Here is a 23,589-nt window from a genome sequence, read left to right as displayed (position 1 = left end):
TTTGAGACCCATCTAGGTGTGCCATACTGAGATGAGATAATTTCAAAAACATGTGTATTTTCTCTCTTGCCTGGTTGCTACTGATACACTACTGATAATGAAATATGGGAAAATTATATTGCGATATTTTGTGAGTTGCAAGAGACTACATTTCTTTCATAATCTCAAGAACAATTTAAGACTTATTATACAGCTATCCTTTTATGTAAATAATTATTTTAAATGTGTTAATTTTTCTGCTATACATGTATTTATTTCCATTATTTTACAGTAATCTTTTCTCATTACTGTTTAAGCCCCTTTTGAAAAAAATATTGAAATTTTAAAAAATGTGAATATCAAGGGTTTTAAACTCAAATTTTCCATGTGAAAGAGATACATGGGACTGACCCTCATGGTAACCAAACATCAGTGAAACGATGTTATGTTAACCTAGCTCATGATGAGATATACCTTCCCCTGCATTCCTCTTTGTCTTGGAAAGTGTTCAAAGAAAGTGTAAGTAGATGTGTATTTTTTCCTTTTCCACTGGAAGGAGTTGGAATAGGATGAATTTGACTTTACGACCTCAATTCTTACAACTTCTCTATTCTAAGCATTATTTTTAAGTCAGTTATTTAGGAACTGTCATTGTTGTCAGAGAAACAGTGTTAAGAAATGAGATATTGTTTCCTAGTTTAGACCCTGAAATACATACTGTAGCTTCATATGATTTGGATTATTTAAGAAGATATTTAAAGCTCATTATTTTCAGCTATGGAATTTTTTTTAACCAAACTTGACTATAGTGCCAGTTGCATTGATAATGATTTTAGAATTTCACAGGATAAGGATGACATTGATTTGATATTTAAATCAAATCCTGGAATTCCATTTATAACACAAATTGTCACTAGATACAATATATTGTCACGATTATCAATCATGAACTACTCAGGTGATTTTATTTATTCAATTGCCATGGGTATAGGCTTATTAGTCTATCCTAATCATAAAGGCTCTAAGATAGTAAAAATGCAGTAAATATTAGAAACATTTGAGGATACGTTGACCTATCATATACCAAGTTTCATCTTTGAGTTAGAATTAGTATGAGAAAGTCACAACTAATTCAACTTCGAAAATATATTTGGTTATTCTCGGTAATATTCAGAATAATCTCAGTTCCCTTTTTAGGAAAATTAATAATAGAATTAAATACTCTTACTGATTGAAATTATATTGATATATGGGCCGGGCGCGGTGGCTCAAGCCTGTAATCCCAGCACTTTGGGAGGCCGAGACGGGCGGATCACGAGGTCGGGAGATCGAGACCATCCTGGCTAACACGGTGAAACCCCGTCTCTACTAAAAAAATACAAAAAACTAGCCGGGCGACGTGGCGGGCGCCTGTAGTCCCAGCTACTCGGGAGGCTGAGGCAGGAGAATGGCGTAAACCCGGGAGGCGGAGCTTGCAGTGAGCTGAGATCCGGCCACTGCACTCCAGCCTGGGCGACAGAGCAAGACTCCGTCTCAAAAAAAAAAAAAAAAAAAAAGAAAACAACACTTTTATTTGGTAAGTACCTTTCTTTTTTTTTTTTCTGATTGTTTTCAACTTTTGTTGTAACTTAAAAAGCAATGGCTTGCCTTCTGAGAACCTGGAAGATCATGATTCTTGGTTACTCTCCTAAAGAAATCTGTGATGTTGCCCTTCATTTACCCAATACATGCATGAGTAAAATGGGTTATTGCTATCTCTTCAGATGTGTCAAAGACATATATAATGCCAGATAAAAATTATTCAGTGAAGATATTGAGGGTCTTCTGTTTATGGCATGATTCTTGCAGGCTAAAGTTTGTTTATTCTAGGTCTTCCACTCACTCCGTTCATCCCACAAGTTAAAGACTAATCACACCTAGCTGAAAGCTCCTCACATAAGCTCCTTTACATAAGATATGCTACAGAGTCTGTAGTCAGTATAAGTGATGAGAAGCAGTAGAATCTGAAGACTGAAAACACAACCCTTGGGTCTAGACTGCTTAGATGCAAATCTGGGCTTGATTAATTTTAACTATGTGGCCTCAACAAGTTCTTTAACTCTCCATCCCTTGGTTTCCTCATTTACCAATTAGGAATAAAATAGCCCCTTTCTTATGGAGTTATTATACGATTAACAATAATGTTCATAGTTAGAAGTAATTAAATGAGTTAATACATGGGAGGCTTTCAGAACAGTGTTTGGCATATTAAGGGCTTAATAAATGTTAGTAGTTACTATGAGGAAGATGATTATTTTTCTTGGTTCTCTGTAGATTTTGGAATAAATTCATACATTCCTGTTTGAAATGGATTTATTTACTTTCAGATAGACACCTATTATGTTCTGAATGTTTTAAGTGTAACTTACTTGCCCTTCCTGATTTCTACTAGACTTGGAATCATAAAAATCAATCCTTGATTGTTATCATAAATGACATATTGTAAATAGTTGTTAATTTTTTTGAATATATTTTAAAATTATAGCTATGTTCATTTAGACTTGTTTTTCACAACTAATTATCATGAATATTTGAGATTTTATGAGTGATTTTATTTTTAAAGAGCAAAGGTTCTATTTTACCAATTGTACATATAGAAAGAACATGAGATCCATTTTTTGCTTTTAATTATTGGGTAGTCAAGCAAGTGTTTTCCAAATTAATTGATTTTAACATAATTATTTATATATACCTTTAGTTTAAAACTCACTGATTTTATTTCCAGTTGAACATATCAATATAGACAAATATTATCAAAGCCTATTGGATATGTTCTCCAATCAAATGCTTTATGGGATCTCAGAAAAGATGTTAACTCAAGGGCACTTCATAAGAAAGTGATCCTGTGTCAAGCATTAATCTGTTTCCTGGATAATAGATGTGCTGCCCTACAGCCAAAAAATTGCAATGTTCATTAAATATAAATTTATAATAATTTATATATTATAAATTAACAGACATTTCTTAAATCACAACACTGAGAGACAATTAAATGAAATTTTATGCTAGAAAAGTTTCTTATTAAAATTACCCTAGAGATATTATTTGTCTTCTAACTTAGCATCAAGTTATAATATTTAAAATATAATTGTAAGGAGATGTGCCTTTTTTACTTCAGCAATAAAAAAATAAATATTATTTGCCAGTGTTTCAGATGATGTGCTGAGATTTAGCATCTAATTGCTTGAAACATGTTTTAGGTAACCTTAAAATTAAGGTTAACCATAAAATTCACTGAAGAGAAATAAGTCTTTCTTGCTCTGATCTCTCTGAAACTTATGTAGGGGATTGCAGAGAAGAAATGAGGGAAGAATGGAGTCATGACTCAAAGTTGTAGTGGAAGTGTCACTTTATACCTGAACTACGCTCCCTACTCCCAATTTGATTCAACTTTTTACTGTATCTTCTGTGCCTATCCTATGTTTTTTCCCTTCTGTTTTCCCTCATGACTTATGTTTACTTCCACACTGACAAGACATAACAGTGATATTTCTACAATTTCAAAAATTGTTGACTTAACATTCTTTAAATAGTATATTAATTTAAATCACATGCTGGACTTATAGGTCATTGTGAACTCCCACCATACTAACTCTGGCAAATATTGTTACTGACACTGATTGCCTAAAGTATTTTTCTTTTCTCTCCATTTTCTCCTATATACTGTGACCAATTTAATCTTCTAAAAGCATGGTATTTACAATGGACCTTCTGATTCTATCCCCTTTTCTACTTGACCACTCACAATCTTTTATTGAATGTTCTTCTATCCCGCTTACCACTAAAGGCAATCTAATTTACCATTTATAACCCCACTTTTAAATATAAATCCTTCACTAAATGAGAACAAGAATTTTTCTCATTGATTGAATACCTACTCTTGCCAGGAAACTTTATAGCTTCTTATATATATTACCTTTATTTAAGCCTTAAACCACCTGGTAAAATAAGTATAAAATTCAGATGTGAACATTAGGGTATAGAAAATTTAAATAATCTGCTTATGTCATACAGCTCACAACTCAAAGAGAAAGAACTTAAAACTGTCCTTTTCACACTCCAAAGCTCATATTATGTCCTCTATTCATGCTGCTCCTCATGGCCCAGATTTTTTGATGTTTTATACTTGAAAACAGTAGCTTAGTTTTTTTAAAAAAATGTGTGCAGATATGAAGGACTAGGAAAATATGGCTACATTCAGTTCTAGGTCAAGGTAAATACATATTTACTATAGATGAAATTTCTTCCAAGTTGTGTTTGACTTGAATATGTTATAAAATATACATCTATCCAGATAAGTCATTGCTGCCAGTTGCAGAACAATACCATTCTATCTAAAAGTGCTGTAATTATCTGGAATCAATATTTGATCTCAAATAGCATAATGACTGCTAAACAGTGTTATGCAAATTTGGGACTGTGACAAAAATATTATACTAAAAAATGCAAAAACTGCATTTTTTCTGTGATGTCACTCTCTAAATAATAGTTTATTAATATAACGATTCATTTAACACTTCTATTGACTCAGGCTCCTCATATCAAACCAAAGATCATTTAAAAAATTGAATTTGCAACAAAATGTTTGAATATTTAGGAGCAATGTAGAAGACTACAACAGTTTTGGGGATATATTTGCTATAAATATTTACTCCCATTCTTAAAAGACAATACTTGAGATAATTTATATGTGTTGTGTTGATATATTTTGTGTCTTTAACTGTTATAAATTTCATGATTTGAAACCAATCAAATTGAATTTATATTCCTTAGTATAGTCTTCAAAATATTTCCTATTCCACCCTAATAGATCCTTCCTATTACTTTCTATGGCTCCTCACTTCTTCCTGAGAAACCAGATGACTTGCAGTTCTGCAACACGCTGCCTTTTACCACCTCTTTACCTTTACCATAGCAACTCTTAATCCAAAACGTTCTTCCTCCACCTACTGTTGAGTGAGATCTTAGCCATTCTTCAAATTATAGCACAATTACCACTCTCACAGGTCTTCCAGATCTTTCAAGGTGTGTTATCTCCTCTGTTTTTTTCAACTCTTCTTCTTTATCAAATTTGGATTTATATTTTACCACTTGTATTTACTACATTATTTCATCTTCCTTATCTTCCTCATTGTTTCCTTCTCTTCCTTATTGTTTCCTTCTCTTTCATTGGTTCTTCCTCCTCCTTCTTTAATGCAGGAATTATGCCTTGTATATCTTAACACATCCCCATGACCAAACACAGTGCATACTTGTAATAAATTAACAAAGAAACACACATGTAAATTTGTTGAATTAAATGTTTCTTGAAAATATTGAAGAAGGTGATTGAAAGTTTGTCCTCTATGAATTTCCAAAGGGAGTTAGCACTATTTAAGAAAGTATTCATTTAACTCATTGTTGCTGCTAACTAAACTCAATGGTTAAATGCTTTCTTCATACTTATTTAATACAAGGTTATTTGACCCCCTAAATATTGAAAAAAAAAAGATCCTTGAATCTTACTGTAAGTGCCTTGGTTTTCAGAGTCAAATTTTCGGAGAAACTCTATGAATAATGTGAGGACCCAAACTAATGATGCTTTACAGTTCCATAGTATATTCACATGCATTCTGTAAATTGAGAAACAATACATATAATTTTTCAAGAAAACAAGAAAACCTTAAAGGAGAAGCATATGTGTAGGTTTCAGACATTGTAAATTATAGCTAAAATTTACAAAACATAATATATTTTACTGAGTTCAAACTCCTTTAAAACCCATTTTGCTTTTGCCCAATGATGATCATACCAAATATATTAACATTTGCTAGGATGGTGATGGAAAGAACCTGTGTTATAGTCAGGTAATTTTTCTTCTCGCTGTCCTACTCTTTTCCCCTGAGTTAATTGTATCACTTCTTTTTTACTATTTTTTGTAGACACAGGGTGTTGCTTTGTTGACCAGCCTGATCTTGAACACCTGGCCTCAAGCAATCCTCCCACCCTGGTATCTCAAAGTGTTGGGATTACAGGCAGGAGACACCATGCCTACCCTTATTTCTTTTCTTCATATGTCAATGTCATATTATTTTTACCATTTTATCAAGGTGCCAAATTATACCTTAGATACAATTTTATACCACGTTGCTGTAAATTAATTTTATATCATTAAAAAGGTAATTTATGGAGATGGCTTGTTTTGATTTTTAAATAAAAATGGTTTTAAATTTTTCAAATTTTAAAGTCCGTATACTAACCCTGGAAGAATATAGACAACACCCAAGTGATAATTCTGAACGCTCCTAAAATTGTAAGGTCATAGCTATGATTTCCCTCTATGGAACAAGGAAACAAAACAAAACAAAACAAAACATGGGAAACTCCTGTATTGCAATTAGAAATTAGGCTATATACCAATTCACCATTATAATAATGCCAAATGGCATTTTTTATATTTTGTATGTGCCAAACATGTCAGAAAATAATGACCTCCAAAAAGTATATGACAAATACAAGTAAATACGCAAAATAAGGTATGGATTAATAAAAATCTGTAAAGTCAATATTGAAGTAGAATTTGTAGTTAGAATGTATAACAAGTGAAAAGTTAAGAGTTGGGGAAATTTAAACATTTATAAAGAAAATATAGTTTCTTGTCCATGGTATTATGATGGGAAAGGTACAATAATATGCAGTATACTTTGGGGAATGTTTGAGAGTAAATTATCTTACAGAAATGTGATTTAAGAGTAGCTAACACATTCCCAAGATAAGCAGTTTTGAGACTGTAATGTTAACCTCTGTTTGATGTATAGAAAGGAAGCTAATATAAGATAGAAATATAAATTTTTAGCATGATTTGAAAAGAAAATAATACTAAAAAATTAAACTGGGGAAACAATTATGACACTAGAATGCAAGATGAAAGTTTCCAGAAAGTAAAATCAATGTCTCCCATTTAGAAGACTTACTTTTGTTGAAAGGAATAACAAAAAAAATTCAATTTCTTTTAGAGTATAGTTGTGTTAGATTTGAATAAAAAGTAGCATAGTTAATAAATAAGGAAGTTTCCAAGTAGTTAATGAGGGAAGACTTTAGTTATTTAAGCTTTTTGTAGAATTTCTTTCCATACTATATTCTTTTCTAACTTTCAGTGGAACTAGTATCAAATAACACAACTTTAAAATTCTAAACCTAAACATGAATGATGTGAATTAGGTCATTTTAATCAACTTCACTTTTAAATTCTAGATACTGTGAAGAACAGTGAACTTAGTTTTGTTTGAAGACAGATAACCACCAAGATTTTTATAAGAAAAGAAATTTGTTTGGTGAAGTTAATGACAACATTTCAATGGAAAAATCATAAAAAGTTTTCTTTTAAAAAACTACTATAATTCAGAGTGGTGATACATATTTCTGTAGGTTATGAGAAATATATTTCTGTAGCTATTAAATATATATTTCTGTAGCTATTAAAACTTATATTGTATAATTATTGCAAGTTTATTATATATGTCCCCTAATTAGCACAGTATTGGAGTTGTGAGTAAGAGAGAGGCAAGTGGTGAGGCTGGAGTGGGAGAACATGTGACCCTCCTCAAACAATAGTTTTTATTCTTATAAATTCCATTTCCATTACATTATAATTATGAAAACAAATCCCTATGCCTAAATCAAATGTCAAATGTCTGAGTAGAGATGGCTCTTTGTCCTGCTGCAATACCTTAAAAGAAATCATTATTAATAACTAATAGGTATGTACTTCCTTATTCTTTCTATAAAATAACTTTCAACCATTGTTTCAACATTGTAAAATAGGTATCATATGAAATAAATGATTCTGGTTGTTATTGAAGCCAAAGTTAACAATAGTAATACTCATCCTTCACTATGGAAATAATTTTCTCTCCTCCTCCGACAGATGCGGCACTGTAATTAGGGTGGTGTCCTGAAAAGCACCACCCTTTGTGTGTTCTTTGTCCTCTCTTCTCCGAGTGCTTTCCTGCCTGCCTCTTGCATCTATGCTGTTCCGGGTTCTCCACTCTTCACAATCAAATAATGTTTCATTTAAGCAAGGCCTAAGTCTTCTTTGGAAATCCCATGTTGTACCCTTCCTTTGCACAATTAATGTTCCTAATTATTTTCATTTATTTTCTTGTTTATTTGTGCCATAGAGGAAAGAGCACTAATGTTGAAGTCAATTTGGCTTGAAATTCTAGACACATAACATGTCTGATTTTCCTTCTCAGTAAACATGGAACAATGTTATCTGCTTTATATATTTGTATGAATAATTATATTAGGAAATTTGTGTAATATCTAGCACAGTGTGTAAAATGTGGTAAGTACTTAAAGGAAGATTAATTCTTCTCTATCTTGTGACTTCATTTACTTTACTGTATCCTGTTTTTGGGTTTTTTTTTCCCCCACTACAGTATGGGTTGTGAGAAAAACTGTTCTACTGATTTGCATTTTCTGTAAAATCTACTGTGGTAGAAATTTAGTATTATGTGTTTGAGAGAATGAATAAATAATTCATCTAGATGACAGCTCATAATTTCTTCTAGTAATGAAATGCTATATATATATTTATCTTCTATTTGTGTGTATGCGTTTATATGTGTATGTGTGTATACATATATCTCCTGATAACTTTTGACTCTTGTATACTCCATGGTCACAGAGGAAGGCAAAAAAGACACAGAAATAGAATGTTGAGGTTTGCTAGGATAGAGCATTGTGATCTTGTTCATGAATCTGTCAATTATCTGTCAACTTAAATATCCCTCTTCAAGTAGCTGTCAGTTATTTTGTGCATGTTAAATAATGTAATTTTAAATTAGCAATTGCTTTCAAAATTTCTTTTGTGAGTTATACACTTATGACATTTGAGAATGGATTTTCAGGTTTTCTTGTGAGTCAGAGTTGCGTAAGAGAAAACAAAATGAAAATGTTGTGCATGATTCCTTTTCACTTAGTCTCTGTTTTATCTCAGTCACATATTTAATTTCTTGTCAATACTTTCTCTGTTTGTAAAGGTAAAATGTTATGAGATTATCTAGAATGAGCTTTGTTTCCCATAATATCAATGAAATTGAAGAGAAAACTCTTTATATCTATTGTGTCCATATTTAGTACTGTAGGAGCCTATGTATACAATAGTAATAAATAAAAATTTTTTAAATTATCAAATGATCTTGCTTCTTATGGATTCACATTGAAAGGATGAGTAGGACAAAATAATTGCCAATGGTATAGCACCTACCACATGCCAGCACTGTTCTTGGCTATTATTCTGTATTTTATGTAATTAAAAATTACAAATTTTAACTCATTTAATGTTCATAGAACCATATAAATTAAGTAATATCACCCTACCCATTACATAGATAGAAAAATGGAGATGCTATAGTAAATGACCGTCAACAGGAAAATTGAGATGCTATGTAGTTAAATGACTTGCCCAACGTAGTAGAACAGTAGTTGAGATCAGGTTGTCTGGCTCCAGAATCTGTGCTCTCAACTACCATGCCGTAAATAACAATATCAAAACATCCGATTAATTTGTGTAATTTTGCCTTTTGTTAAAGACTTTGGTTTTTATTTTGACAGAATGAAGCATATTAATACTTTCCTCAGTAAACAATTTTGAATATCCCTTTTCAGAAGATTTTAAAATTTAATTCTAAAAGTCCGAAATTATTGAAAATATGTATCAATCTCCAGGACAAAGAAAAAAAAAAAGAAAGAAAGAATGAAAGAAAAAAGGAAGGAAGGAGGGAAGGAAGGAAGGAAGGAAGGAAGGAAGGAAGGAAGGAAGGAAGGAAGGAACGAAGGAAGGAAGGAAGGAACGAAGGAAGGAAGGAAGGAAGGAACGAAGGAACGAAGGAAGGAAGGAAGGAAGGAAGGAAGGAAGGAACGAAGGAAGGAACGAAGGAAGGAAGGAAGGAAGGAAGGAACGAAGGAAGGAACGAAGGAAGGAACGAAGGAAGGAAGGAAGGAAGGAAGGAAGGAAGGAAGGAAGGAAGGAAGGAAGGCCGGCCCAATTTGTGCTTGATTGATCAGTTTGACAGGTGCTGACTGTAAAAGACGGTGTCTTCAGGATTTGAATCATGTTCCCTTAGTATTTTGATTTCCTAAGATAAATCTGTGAAGACTTTAAGAGGAGGCAACTACACTACTTTGGTTCAATAAAGTTTCTTTTTCAGTGCGTAAAGTTATTAATGTTTGACACCTCTCAGCAAGATTCCTCATCTTGAATTGTACAATCCTGGGGAATAGGTTTCATGTTTTCTTCAATATTCTATTCCATGTTTCTGGACCACTGCTTTGTATTTTAGTGAGCATTCAATTAACCTCTGTTGAATGAATTATGTTAAAACTGCATTTTAATGTAGTTTGTATCTATATGCTTACTGTTTAAAATAAGCTATTTAGAATAACATAAATGAAACTTAAATGAAAATGAAATTTTAGGCATAATAATCTATTTTTAATCATCATACATTGTGATTGAGGTAATACTTTGCCTTGATTTTCAGTACTGAAGCTTTTGACATTCAAACAAAAAGAGTAGCATCTTTTGTAAACATAAATCCATGATGTTCACAGATTTACGGAGATGTTTAGAAAAGTAATGTAGTTAATATGTAGAATAATTTCTGAATGAATATTGCAGCCTGAGATGAAAGTAAGACTCATATATTTAACTTTTCTTTTAAACTTATTTATGGTAACAATGATGAATGAAATATTTTACTGTTCTAATGTTGGTGAAATTATACTGTGGTAAAAGCTTACACAAAGTAAGCCCTAAATCCATATATATATATATATATATATATATATATATATATATGTATATATATTTAGTCAGGCGCGGTGGCTCACTCCTATAATCTCAGCACTTTGGGAGACCGAAGTGGGTGGATCACCTGAGACTGGGAGTTCAAGACCAGCCTGACCAACATGGAGAAACCCTGCCTCTGCTAAAAATACAAAATTAGCCGGGGTGGAGCTACTCAGGAGGCTGAGGCAGGGGAATCGCTTGAACCCGGGAGGCTGAGGTTATGGTGAGCCGAGATCTCGCCATTGCGCTCCAGCCTGGGCAAAAAGAGCGAAACTCCATCTCACAGACACACACACACACACACACACACACACACACACCCCACAAAAGGCCGGGCGCAGTGGCTCGGGCCTGTCATCCCAGCACTTTGGGAGGCCGAGGCGGGCGGATCACAAGGTCAGGAGATAGAGGCCATCCTGGCTAACACGGTGAAACTCAGTCTTTTACTAAAAACATACAAAATATTAGCCGAGCGTGGTGGCGGGCGCCTGTAGTCCCAGCTACTCAGGAGCCTGAGGCAGGAGAATGGCGTGAACTCGGGAGGCGGAGCTTGCAGTGAGCCTAGATCGCGGCACTGCACTCCAGCCTGGGTAACAGAGCAAGACTCCATCTCAAAAATCAAATCAAATAAAATAAAAATCATTATATTTAAGTTAATTTGTTCAGTAGAGACTGAATTGTTCATTTCACTAAGATCTGAGGCCAGGATATAAACATGATGGTAATATATGCATTGTATAAATAATGTCTTTGGATTACTTACTTATTTTATACAATAACCCCTCCCTTTTTTTTTTTTTCTTTTTTCTTTTTTGCAGGTTTCAGATTTGGGATATTGGTGTTTCTGTTTCGGAAGAATTATTCTTTTTATTTTTAATTTAAAGAAACTTCATCAGTTTCGGAATACAGAAGAGGAACTAGAAATATACGTATTTTGTTTCACATTTGAACAGTCATTCTTGAGGAATACTCCATACCTGAGTGGACAGCCATGTGGCCATCGCAGCTACTAATTTTCATGATGCTTTTAGCTCCAATAATTCATGGTAAGATTTTTCAGATTTTTGTGTAATGCTTAACGTTTTCTCACTTATTCATACTAGACACTTCCTTAGGATCTTTGCTCTGAGATTACTTTGTAGTTTTTCCTTACCATATGTTAGTATGAGTAAGTTAAAATAAAAGAACATAATGTGTATTTATGTATTTATTTTTATTTATTTTTTATTTTTTTATTTTTTTTGAATCGGAGTCTCACACTGCCACCCAGGCTCGAGTGCAGTGGCACAATCTCGGCTCACTGCAAGCTCCACCTCCCGGGTTCACACCATTCTCCTGCCTCAGCCTCCTGAATAGCTGGGACTACAGGCGCCCACCACCACACCTGGCTAATTTTGTTTTTGTATTTTTAGTAGAGACGGGGTTTCACCGTGTTAGCCAGGATGGTCTCCATCTCCTGACCTCGTGATCTGCCCGCTTTGGCCTCCCAAAGTGCTGGGATTACAGGCGTGAGCCACCACGCCCAGCCCGTAATGTGTATTTGAAGCTGAAATAGTTATGAGTTTTCAGTTGCATTTCTTAAAGTGCCTATTGAAATGTATTTAAAACCAAAAGGCTTTTTAAAAAGAACACTTGCATTTTATTTTTAGACTTTACCACACTTTTGGAAAATCAGCTGAATTATTAATTATCTCATTTATTGTGATTTTTTTGGCTTGCATAGTTTCATACTTAAAAAAAACATTTTTAATGTAGTAAATTTGGGCATTTGAAAGAAAACTCCAAAAGTAAAATCCTACTTATTCAAAAGTATCTGCTTTACACAACCAAGTAATTATTTTTTCTCTGAGTATTTACTATTCTGCACAATCTTTAATATACAGAACACAAACTATAATCTCTCAATAAAGGGAAATTATTTTTGTACTATACCTTGTAATGCAGAAACACAAATAAAAAAACAAAAAACAAAAAACAAAAGAACGGTCAGGCACGGTGGCTCAGGTCTGTAATCCCAGCACTTTAGGAGGCCGAGGCGGGCAGATCACGAGGTCAGGATATCGAGACCATCCTGGCTAACATGGTGAAACCCCGTCTCTACTAAAAATACAAAAAAAAAGTAGCCAAGTGCGGTGGCGGGCGCCTGTAGTCCCAGCTACTGGGAAGGCTGAGGCAGGAGAATGGAGTAAACCAGAGATGGGAAGCTTGCAGTGAGCCGAGATCGTGCCACTGCACTCCAGCCTGGGCGACAGAGCGAGACTCCGTCAAAATAAATAAATAAATAAATAAATAATAATAATATTAATGTCTATTTTCACTTTTTAAAGAAAGATGATTTTATGGAAACATGCTAATATACTTAATAGACATGTATACTTAATGTTCATTTAGACATCTTTGTAATTATAACAAATATGATAGATTAGAAATGACGTACCTTTGCAAATTTTATAAAATATATCACATTAATTAATATATAAGCGAGACATTTATATTCTGTACAACTTAGTGTAATATTCACTGAATCTCTCTCAAACCTGGTAAATTAAAGTCTATATGTAAGTTCCTCTTACACAATTTAATGTTTTTGGCTAATTATCATTGATTTTTTTCCCTAAGATGAAAATGTTGTAATATAGTCGCTCTCTCATATGTTGATGATAATTATAGCAAAGAAAAAAGGACACAGCTGTATTTGCCACTGCTTAGGAGGTCTCAGAATTTATATAGTGTAGCAAGCAGCTGAAATGAATTTTTAGCCTCTTTAGCTCACTTTTGGTTTTTAATTGACTACAGAAACTCATTGTAGTTCATCAGTGATGCAATTCTGAATCTGGCCTGTGTTCTTAAGTTTTAACATGAATTGCATTTTGCTGTCATTCTAAATACTGGGTAAAATAACTTCTTTTGAAGTTTTCCTCTAAAGTTCCCTGGATGCAACATATTTAGTTCTGATAATCCACTCTATTATAAGGTAGAGATGTTTGTAAAATGGGAGTATCCTACTTATTCAACCATCTTGTTTTAAGCAAACTTGTCTAAAATATCAAAATATTTTCTTAATTCATATACGGATACATTCACGTTCTCTGCATGGGCACATATAACATTTTGTGATGTGGGAAAATAAATATAATTACGTTACTTGAAACAATGTTTTTCTAAGTATCAATATATGTAAAGGTGATTTAAATTAGACTTTTTATGTTATAAAAATACCTCCCTTATAATGTTATTTTGAGAATAAAATAAATAGCATATGTAAATAATACAGCACAGTGCACAGAAAATATTTAGTGCTTGAACATGTAAATTTCCTTCATCATACAATCTATCCCTCCAGTTAATTTTTGTTCCAGTAAATTATAACAACCAGGAATTAGCTAGCCATAAGAGCTGATTTATTTAATGTTGATACTAAGGAAAAAAGAAAAATATCTACATATATATTTACACACACACAATTCATATTTAAAAGATCAAACTAAAATTACCCTTGTTAGAGAAAATTAGGTTAAAAATAGCAGAAACAGACGTTGCAAGGAAGATTCCTTTTTCAGAACTAAAATGCCTGGTCCCTAAAACTGACACATACTATGTATTTCAGTGGACCCCTAAATGTGGCTGAGCCTTGGGTCTTAGGTCTTGGTTTGGGGACTGATAATCTGCATTGAAAACACACACACACACACACACAGAGGAAGAGAGAGAGAGAGAGAGAGAGAGAGAGAATACCTCCAAGTAACTTTTAGAAGTATTAAATCAACCCCTAGTATAATGATAGGACACATAAAAGACTGATCTGATATGTAAAATACTCTGGGCCAAAAAAATAATCATTTCCATTTTATGTGGACTATTCAATATTATCTTGAGTTTTGAACTATAGAGGACAAAACAATAGAGAATCTTTTTTCTGATAAACTTTATCCTTTATTTTAAAACTTTGCACCTGAGAAAATACAAGTCGGTTTTGTCTTCCTTCTTTAAGAAGGCTTTTTCTTTTGCCTTTGTGATACCACTTCTGACTTGTGAATGAAGGGCTTTATAAGCAGCCTTTTGGAACCTAACTTGCTCATAAATAGAAAAATACACCTTTGATCAAGTGCTGAAATATAATAGGATAGGAATTTTTAGAGTCCCCATCAATCCTGGCTTAAGAGAATACTGCATAACTTGAAACCTTAGATGACTGAGTTAAAATGTATGTCATAGTTATAGAAGTACTTTTGTTTCCAACATATCCTCTGCTGATGTCTCCTTGCCTACTGCTAAGATGTCAGGATATTTTGCCCTCTTGATCATTGGGAATTAATTCTTCTGAGTAATGATCTGAATTGCTATCCCTTTCTTCAGAGAAAATGGTAATGATGACTACTGATTTTATGGCCATAAACTTTAGATGTTTTAGTTCACTTAATATTCACTATAATTGCATAGGTTTTTTTATTATTTGTTATTATTATTATCATCACCATCTTTACAGATAAAGACATTGAGGTACACAGTGATAAAGTAAATTGAGGTCACATAGCTATTAAGTGACACAGAGGGAATTTAAAATCAAGGACTTGGCTTTTGAGCTCTGCTCTTGTTGGCAGTAGATATCCAATTCCTATCAAGGCCGTTCCTCTTTACATAGAATCTCGTCTCAACCCTCCTGGTCACTTGGGAGCAGGTGAGGCAGAAACATTGACCATCTGCCTCTTCCATGTTCTTGGGACAGACAGACTGTGGTTCTGAAGCCTGACAGACCAGAGATGAAATTCCAGCTCTGCCACCTACTGGCTCTGTAATCCTCTTTATCTGTCAACTGGTTAATAAATATAATTAATTTACCCACTACAAGCCAGAAAACTGCTAGATGCTAAAGACAGGATAGTGAACAAAAGACTTGTATTTCTTCCCTCAGCGAGCTTACAGTAACCTAAAAATGTGTAGCTTAATATAATTTTCATCTGTAAAAATGAACATGTATTCCTTGCAGAGCTATTTTAAGAAATGGATGTAATTATATATGTATAACTTCTAACATGGTGCTTTGGCATTTGATAAACCTTTCATTTTTTTCCCTACTCCTTTCTTACCTTGAAATAGAGGTAAATCCCTGAGCAAGGTAAGGAAAATAAATAATTACTGTTATTCTAACCCTGAGAATGGAAATAAATCTTTTTCTATTCAAACCTCAATATTTATGTTTTGCCAAACATTTCTAAATACTAGTATCTAAACAAAATTATTATCAATATTACTAATATCTAAACCAAATTATTCTCACTATGTAGGAATGTTTAAATTACTATTTTAATTGGTTATATATAATTGCTAGGGTTATATTTTTGCATAATCTCTACATGGACAAAATTAAAAACTAAGCTAAATAATTAATTCTGATAATGTTTATGTTAATTGAATAATCCCCATTTGCTCTAAATAGTCCGGTCAATGTTTTATATAGGAAAACAAAACAAGTACCTCAATATCGTATAAATATGTACAATTTAAATTGGGAGATGTCCCTGCTTCTATGTTTATCTGTCCATATTCCGTGTCTCTGTGTACTTCTGTATTTCTCTTTTTCTGTTTTCCATGACTGTGTTCCCTTCCTGTAGAGCCATAAAATCCTTATCTATAATGCAATGAGACCTGGCAGAAGTAAAGAGGAGCAGCTGAAGCAGATGGCCAGTTCTTTGCTGTGCACTACTGTAGTGTTGCATGAAGATAAAGGATTCTTTTTGTTGTTTTTCTATTGATGTGGTTGGGAGCAAGGAAAAAATAAGGAAATTGGAGAGCAAGAACCCAGTAATAACCTGGGGCTCATTTTGATTGGCAGTAAAGAAACATCAAGGTCCAATGTGGGACCTTGGGCTGGGAGATCTGTTCCTGGGAGGTTACTACACCCAAGCCCCAGCTGACCGGGAGCTCAGAAGGTGATTGTGGTGCTCAAATATTTCAAGTACACCTCAGCTTATTTGAACCTTACTTGTAAAGACTGAATCATAGTTGAAGAGGTAGAAAGCAGGATCGTTGGCACTTAAACTAGGAATAACGGCGAGCAGTATGTTTTACAGCGTCTTCACAGAAAAAGAAAAATACAATATAAAAAAAATCTTCTAGAACCACCTTATGCATGCTTTTTTTCTGCAATTCTATTGCTAAAGTTGCATCTGTATTTATATATTCAGGGACTTTACTGGTTAGCCTACATTTCATCATGTGCAAGAAATGACTTATAATAAACAGTTCTTAGTAGGGATAAAAGAATGATCAGATGCATATTTGTTTTTATGTAATTTTCACCTTATTGTTAATCTGTGTTTACAATTATGATTCTGATGTCAATGATTTAAGATAATACTCGTATATTTTGTAACTTCTAATAAGATATGAAACTTGAAAAAGTACAAAATTAAATTTAACTACGTAGCATTTTATCATATAATTCTTTCTATGAAGATGTGTTTTATTAGTTCTGAAAGAGTCAGGTTGACTTCTAAGCTCTGCTTAACTTGGTTATTTTTAGAAATTAATCATCCTTGAAATGTTTATAACGCTTGCCAGCCTAGGTAATTTGTAATATCTGCAGTAATATAACTATGTTTATGGTCAAATACATTATACAGAAAAATCCGTGTCAGAGTAATGATATATGAGGTTACTGCTAACACATCCAACACCATCCACATTAGCCAGTGGCTACTGAGTTTTAAAATATGTATTTTGTAAGCTAACTACACAATCGCTAGTATCACAATGTAAGCTACAAACATGCATGGCTGATAGCTTTACTTTATGTGTAAGAATTTGTTTAGAAACTTTCCCAAATGCAGTTTGGCAGCTGGAAAATAATTTTTTTTTTTTTTTTTTTTACTTTTGTACTTGCAAAAGATGTTACATATGCATTTAATTGTAGTAATAATCTATGAGTGACATGTACATATTTGGAGTAAAATAGCATTTTCCTATATTGAAATTTTATGTATTGTGACTATTTGAGGTGCTTGTAATTTATCACATTTTTATATTTCTTGTTCTGCGGTGGACTCTGACTGCAATAGGATTGTTGTTTTATATTTAATGTTGAACAAATTTAAAAATATTTGAATATACAATATAAAATCATTGTTTTCTTATTCTTTGGATTACTATTTACTTGAATCCTCAGTATAATTGGGTTTATAAATGGGTTATTTTTCTTTATATTGTCAAATTATGAGCATTCTTTATAAAAATATCTTTTTTGAAAAGACAGTAGGATATCATTAGAAGACATTTAGTTTTAAGAGTTTTTTAGACTTTTTTCTAAGAATAGCTTTTAAATTTTTATTTATTTTTAAAATTTTAATTTTAAGTAAAAATTTCAAATATTGTTATTAGTAAAAAGTAATTTTTTATTAATACAAAACATTTGTACATGTTTATGGGGGTACATATGGTATTTTGATACATGCATACAATGTATAATGATCAAATCAGAGTACTTAGGATATTCTTAACTTCAATCATTTTTCATTTTTTTGTGTGGGGAACGTTTCAGATTTTCTGGGAGGCCATTTGCCTGGATTTACCCACTTAAATTCTCAGGTATTTTATGTTGAATTGTGCACCATTTTTCTACCTTCATCACTTCAAATTCTTCAACCCCCTTTTTCTAAGACAGGTTCTCACTCTGTCACCCAGGCTGTAGTGCAGTGGCATGATCAGAGTCCACTCTAACCTCAACCTCCTGGGCTCAAGCAATCCTCCCACTTCAGCCTCCCAAGTTGCTAGGACCACAGGCATGCACCACCATGCCTGCTTAATTTTTAAAATGTTTTCATAAAGATGGAGTCTTGCTTTGTTGCCCAGACTGGTCTCAAACTGTAGACCTCCAGCAATCCTCCTGCCTTGACCTCCCAGAGTACTGGGATTACAGGTGTGAACCACTGTACTCAGCCCCCTTTTACTCATGTATTTGATTCCTCAAAGAAGTTCATTCATTCAGGATTTCTTTTAATTTAATTATTATGGATATTTAATAGTGCATATCTATGGGATGCATATAATATTTGATACAAGTATACAATTTGTAAGGATCAGTTACTCCAGGGTAATTAGGGTATCTATCATCTCAACTATTTTTATTTATATGTGTTAGGAATATTACAAGTCTACTATTTTAGTTATTTTCAAATATACAATAAATTATTGTTGGCTATAGTCACCATATCTTGCTTCTGAATACTAGATCTTATGCCTTCTACCTAACAGTATTTTTGTACCAACTAACCATCTTCTCTTCATCTTTCTCCTCTCCACTAATCTTCCCATCCTCTGGTAACCATCTTTCTACTCTCCGTCTCCATTAGTTTAATATTTTTTTATTTCTCACATATTACTGAGAACATGCAATGTTTGTCTTTCTATACCTGGCTTAAGAATTTCATCACTTTGTTATGGCTGGATGATATTTCATTGTGTATATGTAACTACATTTTCTTTATCCATTCATTCGTTGATGGACACTTAGGTTGATTCTGTATCTTGGCCATTGTGAATAGTGTTGCAATTAAAATGGGAGTGCACATATCTCTTCGATATACTGATTTTCTTTCTTTTCCACATATACCCAGCAGTGGGATTTCTGGATCATGTGGTAGTTCCTGTAGTCTTTTGAGGGACCTTCATGCTGTTCTCCACAGTAGTTACACTATTTACATTCCCACCAATAGACAAAGGTTCCCCTTTCTCCACATCCTCACCAGTGTTTGCTATTGCCTGTTTTTTTGGATAACAGCCATTTTAACTGTGGGAGATGATATTTCATTATAGTTATATATTGCACTTCTCTGATGATTAGTGATGTTGAGCATTTTTAATTTACCTATTGGTCATTTGTATATCTTCTTTTGAGAAATGTCTATTCACATCTTTTGCTCATTTTAAAATCAGATTGATTTTTTTCGCGTTGAGTTATTAACCCTTGTCAGATGATAGTTTGCAAATATTTTCTCCCATTCTTGTGGATTTTCTCCTCACTTTTTTATTGTTATTATGACTACCAAAATTAATAATTGTCCATAACTGAAACTTTATTTTTATAGGAGACCTGTATACTGGTGAATTGTATACAAAACAGCAAGGCAATTCATTGGGTTCTATTAGTTTTCAATTATTCTTCCTAAGAAAATGATGAAGATAATTAAACTTTGGTAGCCAAGAAAAATTTCTATTTTTGGTTGAGTCTGAATTTTTTTGAGATTTTGGAAATCCTCTTTTTTATATTTTTATATCTTTGCTCAAATTATATTATAAATATTGAGTCTTTCATTTTATTTCTGTAGATTGTTTTTCTCTAATATATTCTGCAAATTACTGAATGCCTCTTTTAGTTCATCTCAAGAGTAATTCTGTAACTTTGCATTTCTCTATCAAATCCACATATTATATATTAGTGTCCTCTGGACTCACATCACATCTTTTAATGAAAAAAAATGGAAATCAGCAGAGAACCTGATGTTTTATATGGCAAGGATAATTAATGATTTATAAATGTTGATAACTGAATAGCTCCTGTAATTCTCAGGAACTACAGAAGATGGTGTCAGCATATTTAGGAATTATTGCTTACATGAAGCCCAGAAACTGAAATTTACAATATCATCTAATCTAAACTGCTTTAGAATCCTATCTTGTATGGTCCTATTAAATGAAGTAGAAAGATCTTAAGCCTTAGAGTTTAAGTCCAGTTCCATTACTTCCAAGATATATGACCTTCAAGAGTTTAAATCACAGTTTGTTTATTTGTTAAATAAGTAATTAGACCTACTTTGTTATAGTGTAAGGATTAAATAAAATAATGTATAAAAAGGCCCTAATACAAAGCCTCATACATTTAATCCTGGGAGAAGGGGGTCATTAAAACATACCTTTAGGAATTAGAACCAAAAAACAAATGATCTGAATAGTAAGCAAAATTTAAAATACAACACCATCTTGGGGTCACTTACATTCCACAGTTCTTTTTCAAAGACTGCATTGTATATTCTTAATCCCCATTGTGACAGTTTCTCTAATTATGAGTCTACACATTTGTACACACATCCCATCATTATATTTAGGACTCAGCCACTGGACTGTAACTAAGTCTTTAATGAGTTACTAATGAACATCTTAAGCTTAGATCAGCATTCAAAGAAAAATGTTAAAGGGTGTTGAAAAGCTATTCAAAGTGCAATTCTGTCACTTTTAATTAGACTGTAAGCCCAATAAAATATCCTGTCATCACTCTTCTTTCTAAGTTTGAAAAAATTGAATAGTGAGTGATGGATATACCCTCATTTTGGTATCATTAGTTTTATGTGAAATTAAAAAGGGTAAATTCAGTGACCTAAATTAGAGAAATCATTCTTTTGATTAAATGCAAAGATAAAAATAACATGCAAGCATAAAATAGCATTTTACAACATTTCATTCTTTTTTCTTGGACTCAGATGACTTTAAAACAGATTGATTTTGTTGTTGCACTGGAGAATAACAGATGATGTGAGGAAAATACCTAATGATTAGTTAGTTATGTAGGTTAAAAACATAAAAATAAAAAAACAAAAACAAACCCTCTGTATTTATAAAAGAACAAATAGTCTGCTTTCACTCATTACTGATTCTCTCCAAGCTGTTAGAGATATCACAAGAGTAGTAAACATAAATATTACCTGAATTAGATCAGAACTAATCTTTAGTATAGCTCTCCATACAAATCAACAATGGTGGTGACAATTTAGCAATGATCCTTTTTCTTCTTTTTTTTTCTACTTTTGATAGGGAAGTTGATGAAACCATGCAGACCTTAAGGGCACATTATTTAATAATGAAGACAAATAATGCATAAAATTTAAAGCAACAGGCTGGTATGATGCTCTTCCTCCAGGGAACACTACACAATTACTTAAAAGGAGGCCTTTTAGATTAGTTACAATAGCTGAATAGTTGGAATAGCTGTGATAACACAGATGTATCAGAGGTTACAGGCTGTTGGCAGGCTTTATGTTGTCCCTCTGCAGACAGATAAAAAACCACCATGTCGATTTTTAAAAGTAGGTGTCCAATAATAATCACATTCTATGTATACCACCAACATAACGTAGTCGATCATTTTGACATTTGAGCCTGTTAACATATTTGCTGTCTTGTTAAACAGAATTTAGGCATTCATTGAAACTTACGAACATTAAGATGTGAAATGGTTTGGCTCTGTGGCCCCACCCAAATCTCATCTTGAATTGCACTTCCATAATTCCCACGGGTTGTGGGAAGGACTTTAAAAGAGATTGATTTTGTGTGTATGTGTTGAGAAAGGCGGATGGGTGGGAAAAATATCTTAACTACCATAAAAAAGCAAAACAGTTCTCATTCTTCTCAGATGTCTTCAGAAATGCCAGTTACTATTTACTTAGGAGAAGGAGCTAGAACTCACTAGCAAAACAAACCTCTGTCAATATATGGATCATTTTTGCTCATTTTGCCCACACATTAGTTATAATTGGCAGTATGATTAAGGAAGAGTGCCTCATTACTATAGTTGTAAAGATTTTTAAAGAAGGGATTTACTTTACAGCATTCTGAAAGTATAGTTGCCATACAATTAAAAAATTGATATTCTTGAGGAGGGGAGTGGAGGGAAAAACAAAGTCAATGTTATCCAAATAATAAATTCTAAAGGTTTTTTGTTAGCATGAATTTAAATGTGTTTGCATTATGTTTACAAGGAGGCAGGTGTTTGGAAAATCTTACTATTAGTTATCACTCATCTTAAGGTACATAATACAGATTTTATTTCACTGGAATGAAAAAAATCATCCTTTTTGTCAGAAGCTAAATCTCTAATAAATTTATATCACTAACAGAAATCTGTGCTTACTCATTTTCAGAAGTGTTTAAGGTATTTACATCACAGTATTACAATTTAGGCAACAATTATAATGAAAGTCACTATTTTTCCCTTTATTGATAGGATACATAAAATGCAAGCTATGAAAACCTATTAAAAAGCAATCTTAAAAAGCTGGTTCTTTTGTTCTTTAACAAAATGAAATTTTTCCCTTTAGCTTTATTCACAGTCACGTGTTTGACTCTTTCACTATTCTCAGCGTGTTTTATAAAACTTTTGTAACATAGTAGCTTAGTGTTCTGATGATGACTCTAATGTGTAAAAGCAGACTATTCATTCTTTTATAAATACAGAGGTTTTTTAAATTTTTTTAACCTACATATCTAATCATATCTGGATCTTTTTTCCTCATGTCATCTGTTATTTATTTTTATAATTTCAATTGTTGTATTAGAGTCAGGGGGTAAATGTACAGGTTTGGTACAGGAGTATATTGCATGACTCTGAGGCAAATGATCCTGTCACCCAGGGTATTGAGCATACTACCCAATAGGTAGTTTTCCGACCTTGCCTAACTCTCTCTCTTAGTTCCCAGTGTTTATCGTTCTCATCTTGTATTAGTCCGTTTTCATGCTGCTGATAAAGACATTCCTGAGATTGGGAAGAAAGAGAGGTTTAACTGAACTTGCAGTTTCAGATGACTCAGGAGGCCTCAGAATCATGGTGGGAGGCAAAGGCACGTCTTACATGGCAGTAGCAAGAGAAAAATGAGGAAGATGCAAAAGTGGAAACCCCTGATAAAACATCAGATCTCATGAAACTTATTCACTACTATGAGAACAGTATGGAGGAAACCGTCCCCATGATT

General features: G+C 33.0%; 1 protein-coding gene across 8 annotated transcripts in view; it reads left to right on the top strand.

Moving 5' to 3' along the window:
- ADGRL3 (adhesion G protein-coupled receptor L3) overlaps positions 1-23,589 on the top strand; it is an 854,829-nt gene that overhangs the window by 275,475 nt on the left and 555,765 nt on the right. For 7 of the 8 annotated variants that reach the window (XM_078001870.1, XM_078001869.1, XM_078001868.1 and 4 more), the window contains exon 3: positions 11,671-11,898. In XM_078001870.1, the coding sequence (XP_077857996.1) occupies positions 11,844-11,898 (55 nt within the window). In that variant the 5' untranslated portion in view covers positions 11,671-11,843. 8 annotated transcript variants of the gene reach the window in all.

The sequence above is a fragment of the Macaca mulatta genome, chromosome 5 (genome assembly GCF_049350105.2).
Source record: "Macaca mulatta isolate MMU2019108-1 chromosome 5, T2T-MMU8v2.0, whole genome shotgun sequence".
Taxonomy (NCBI): domain Eukaryota; kingdom Metazoa; phylum Chordata; class Mammalia; order Primates; family Cercopithecidae; genus Macaca; species Macaca mulatta.
The sequence above is the reverse complement of the archived record's forward strand: the minus strand, read 5'-3'. Positions and strand labels throughout refer to the sequence as shown.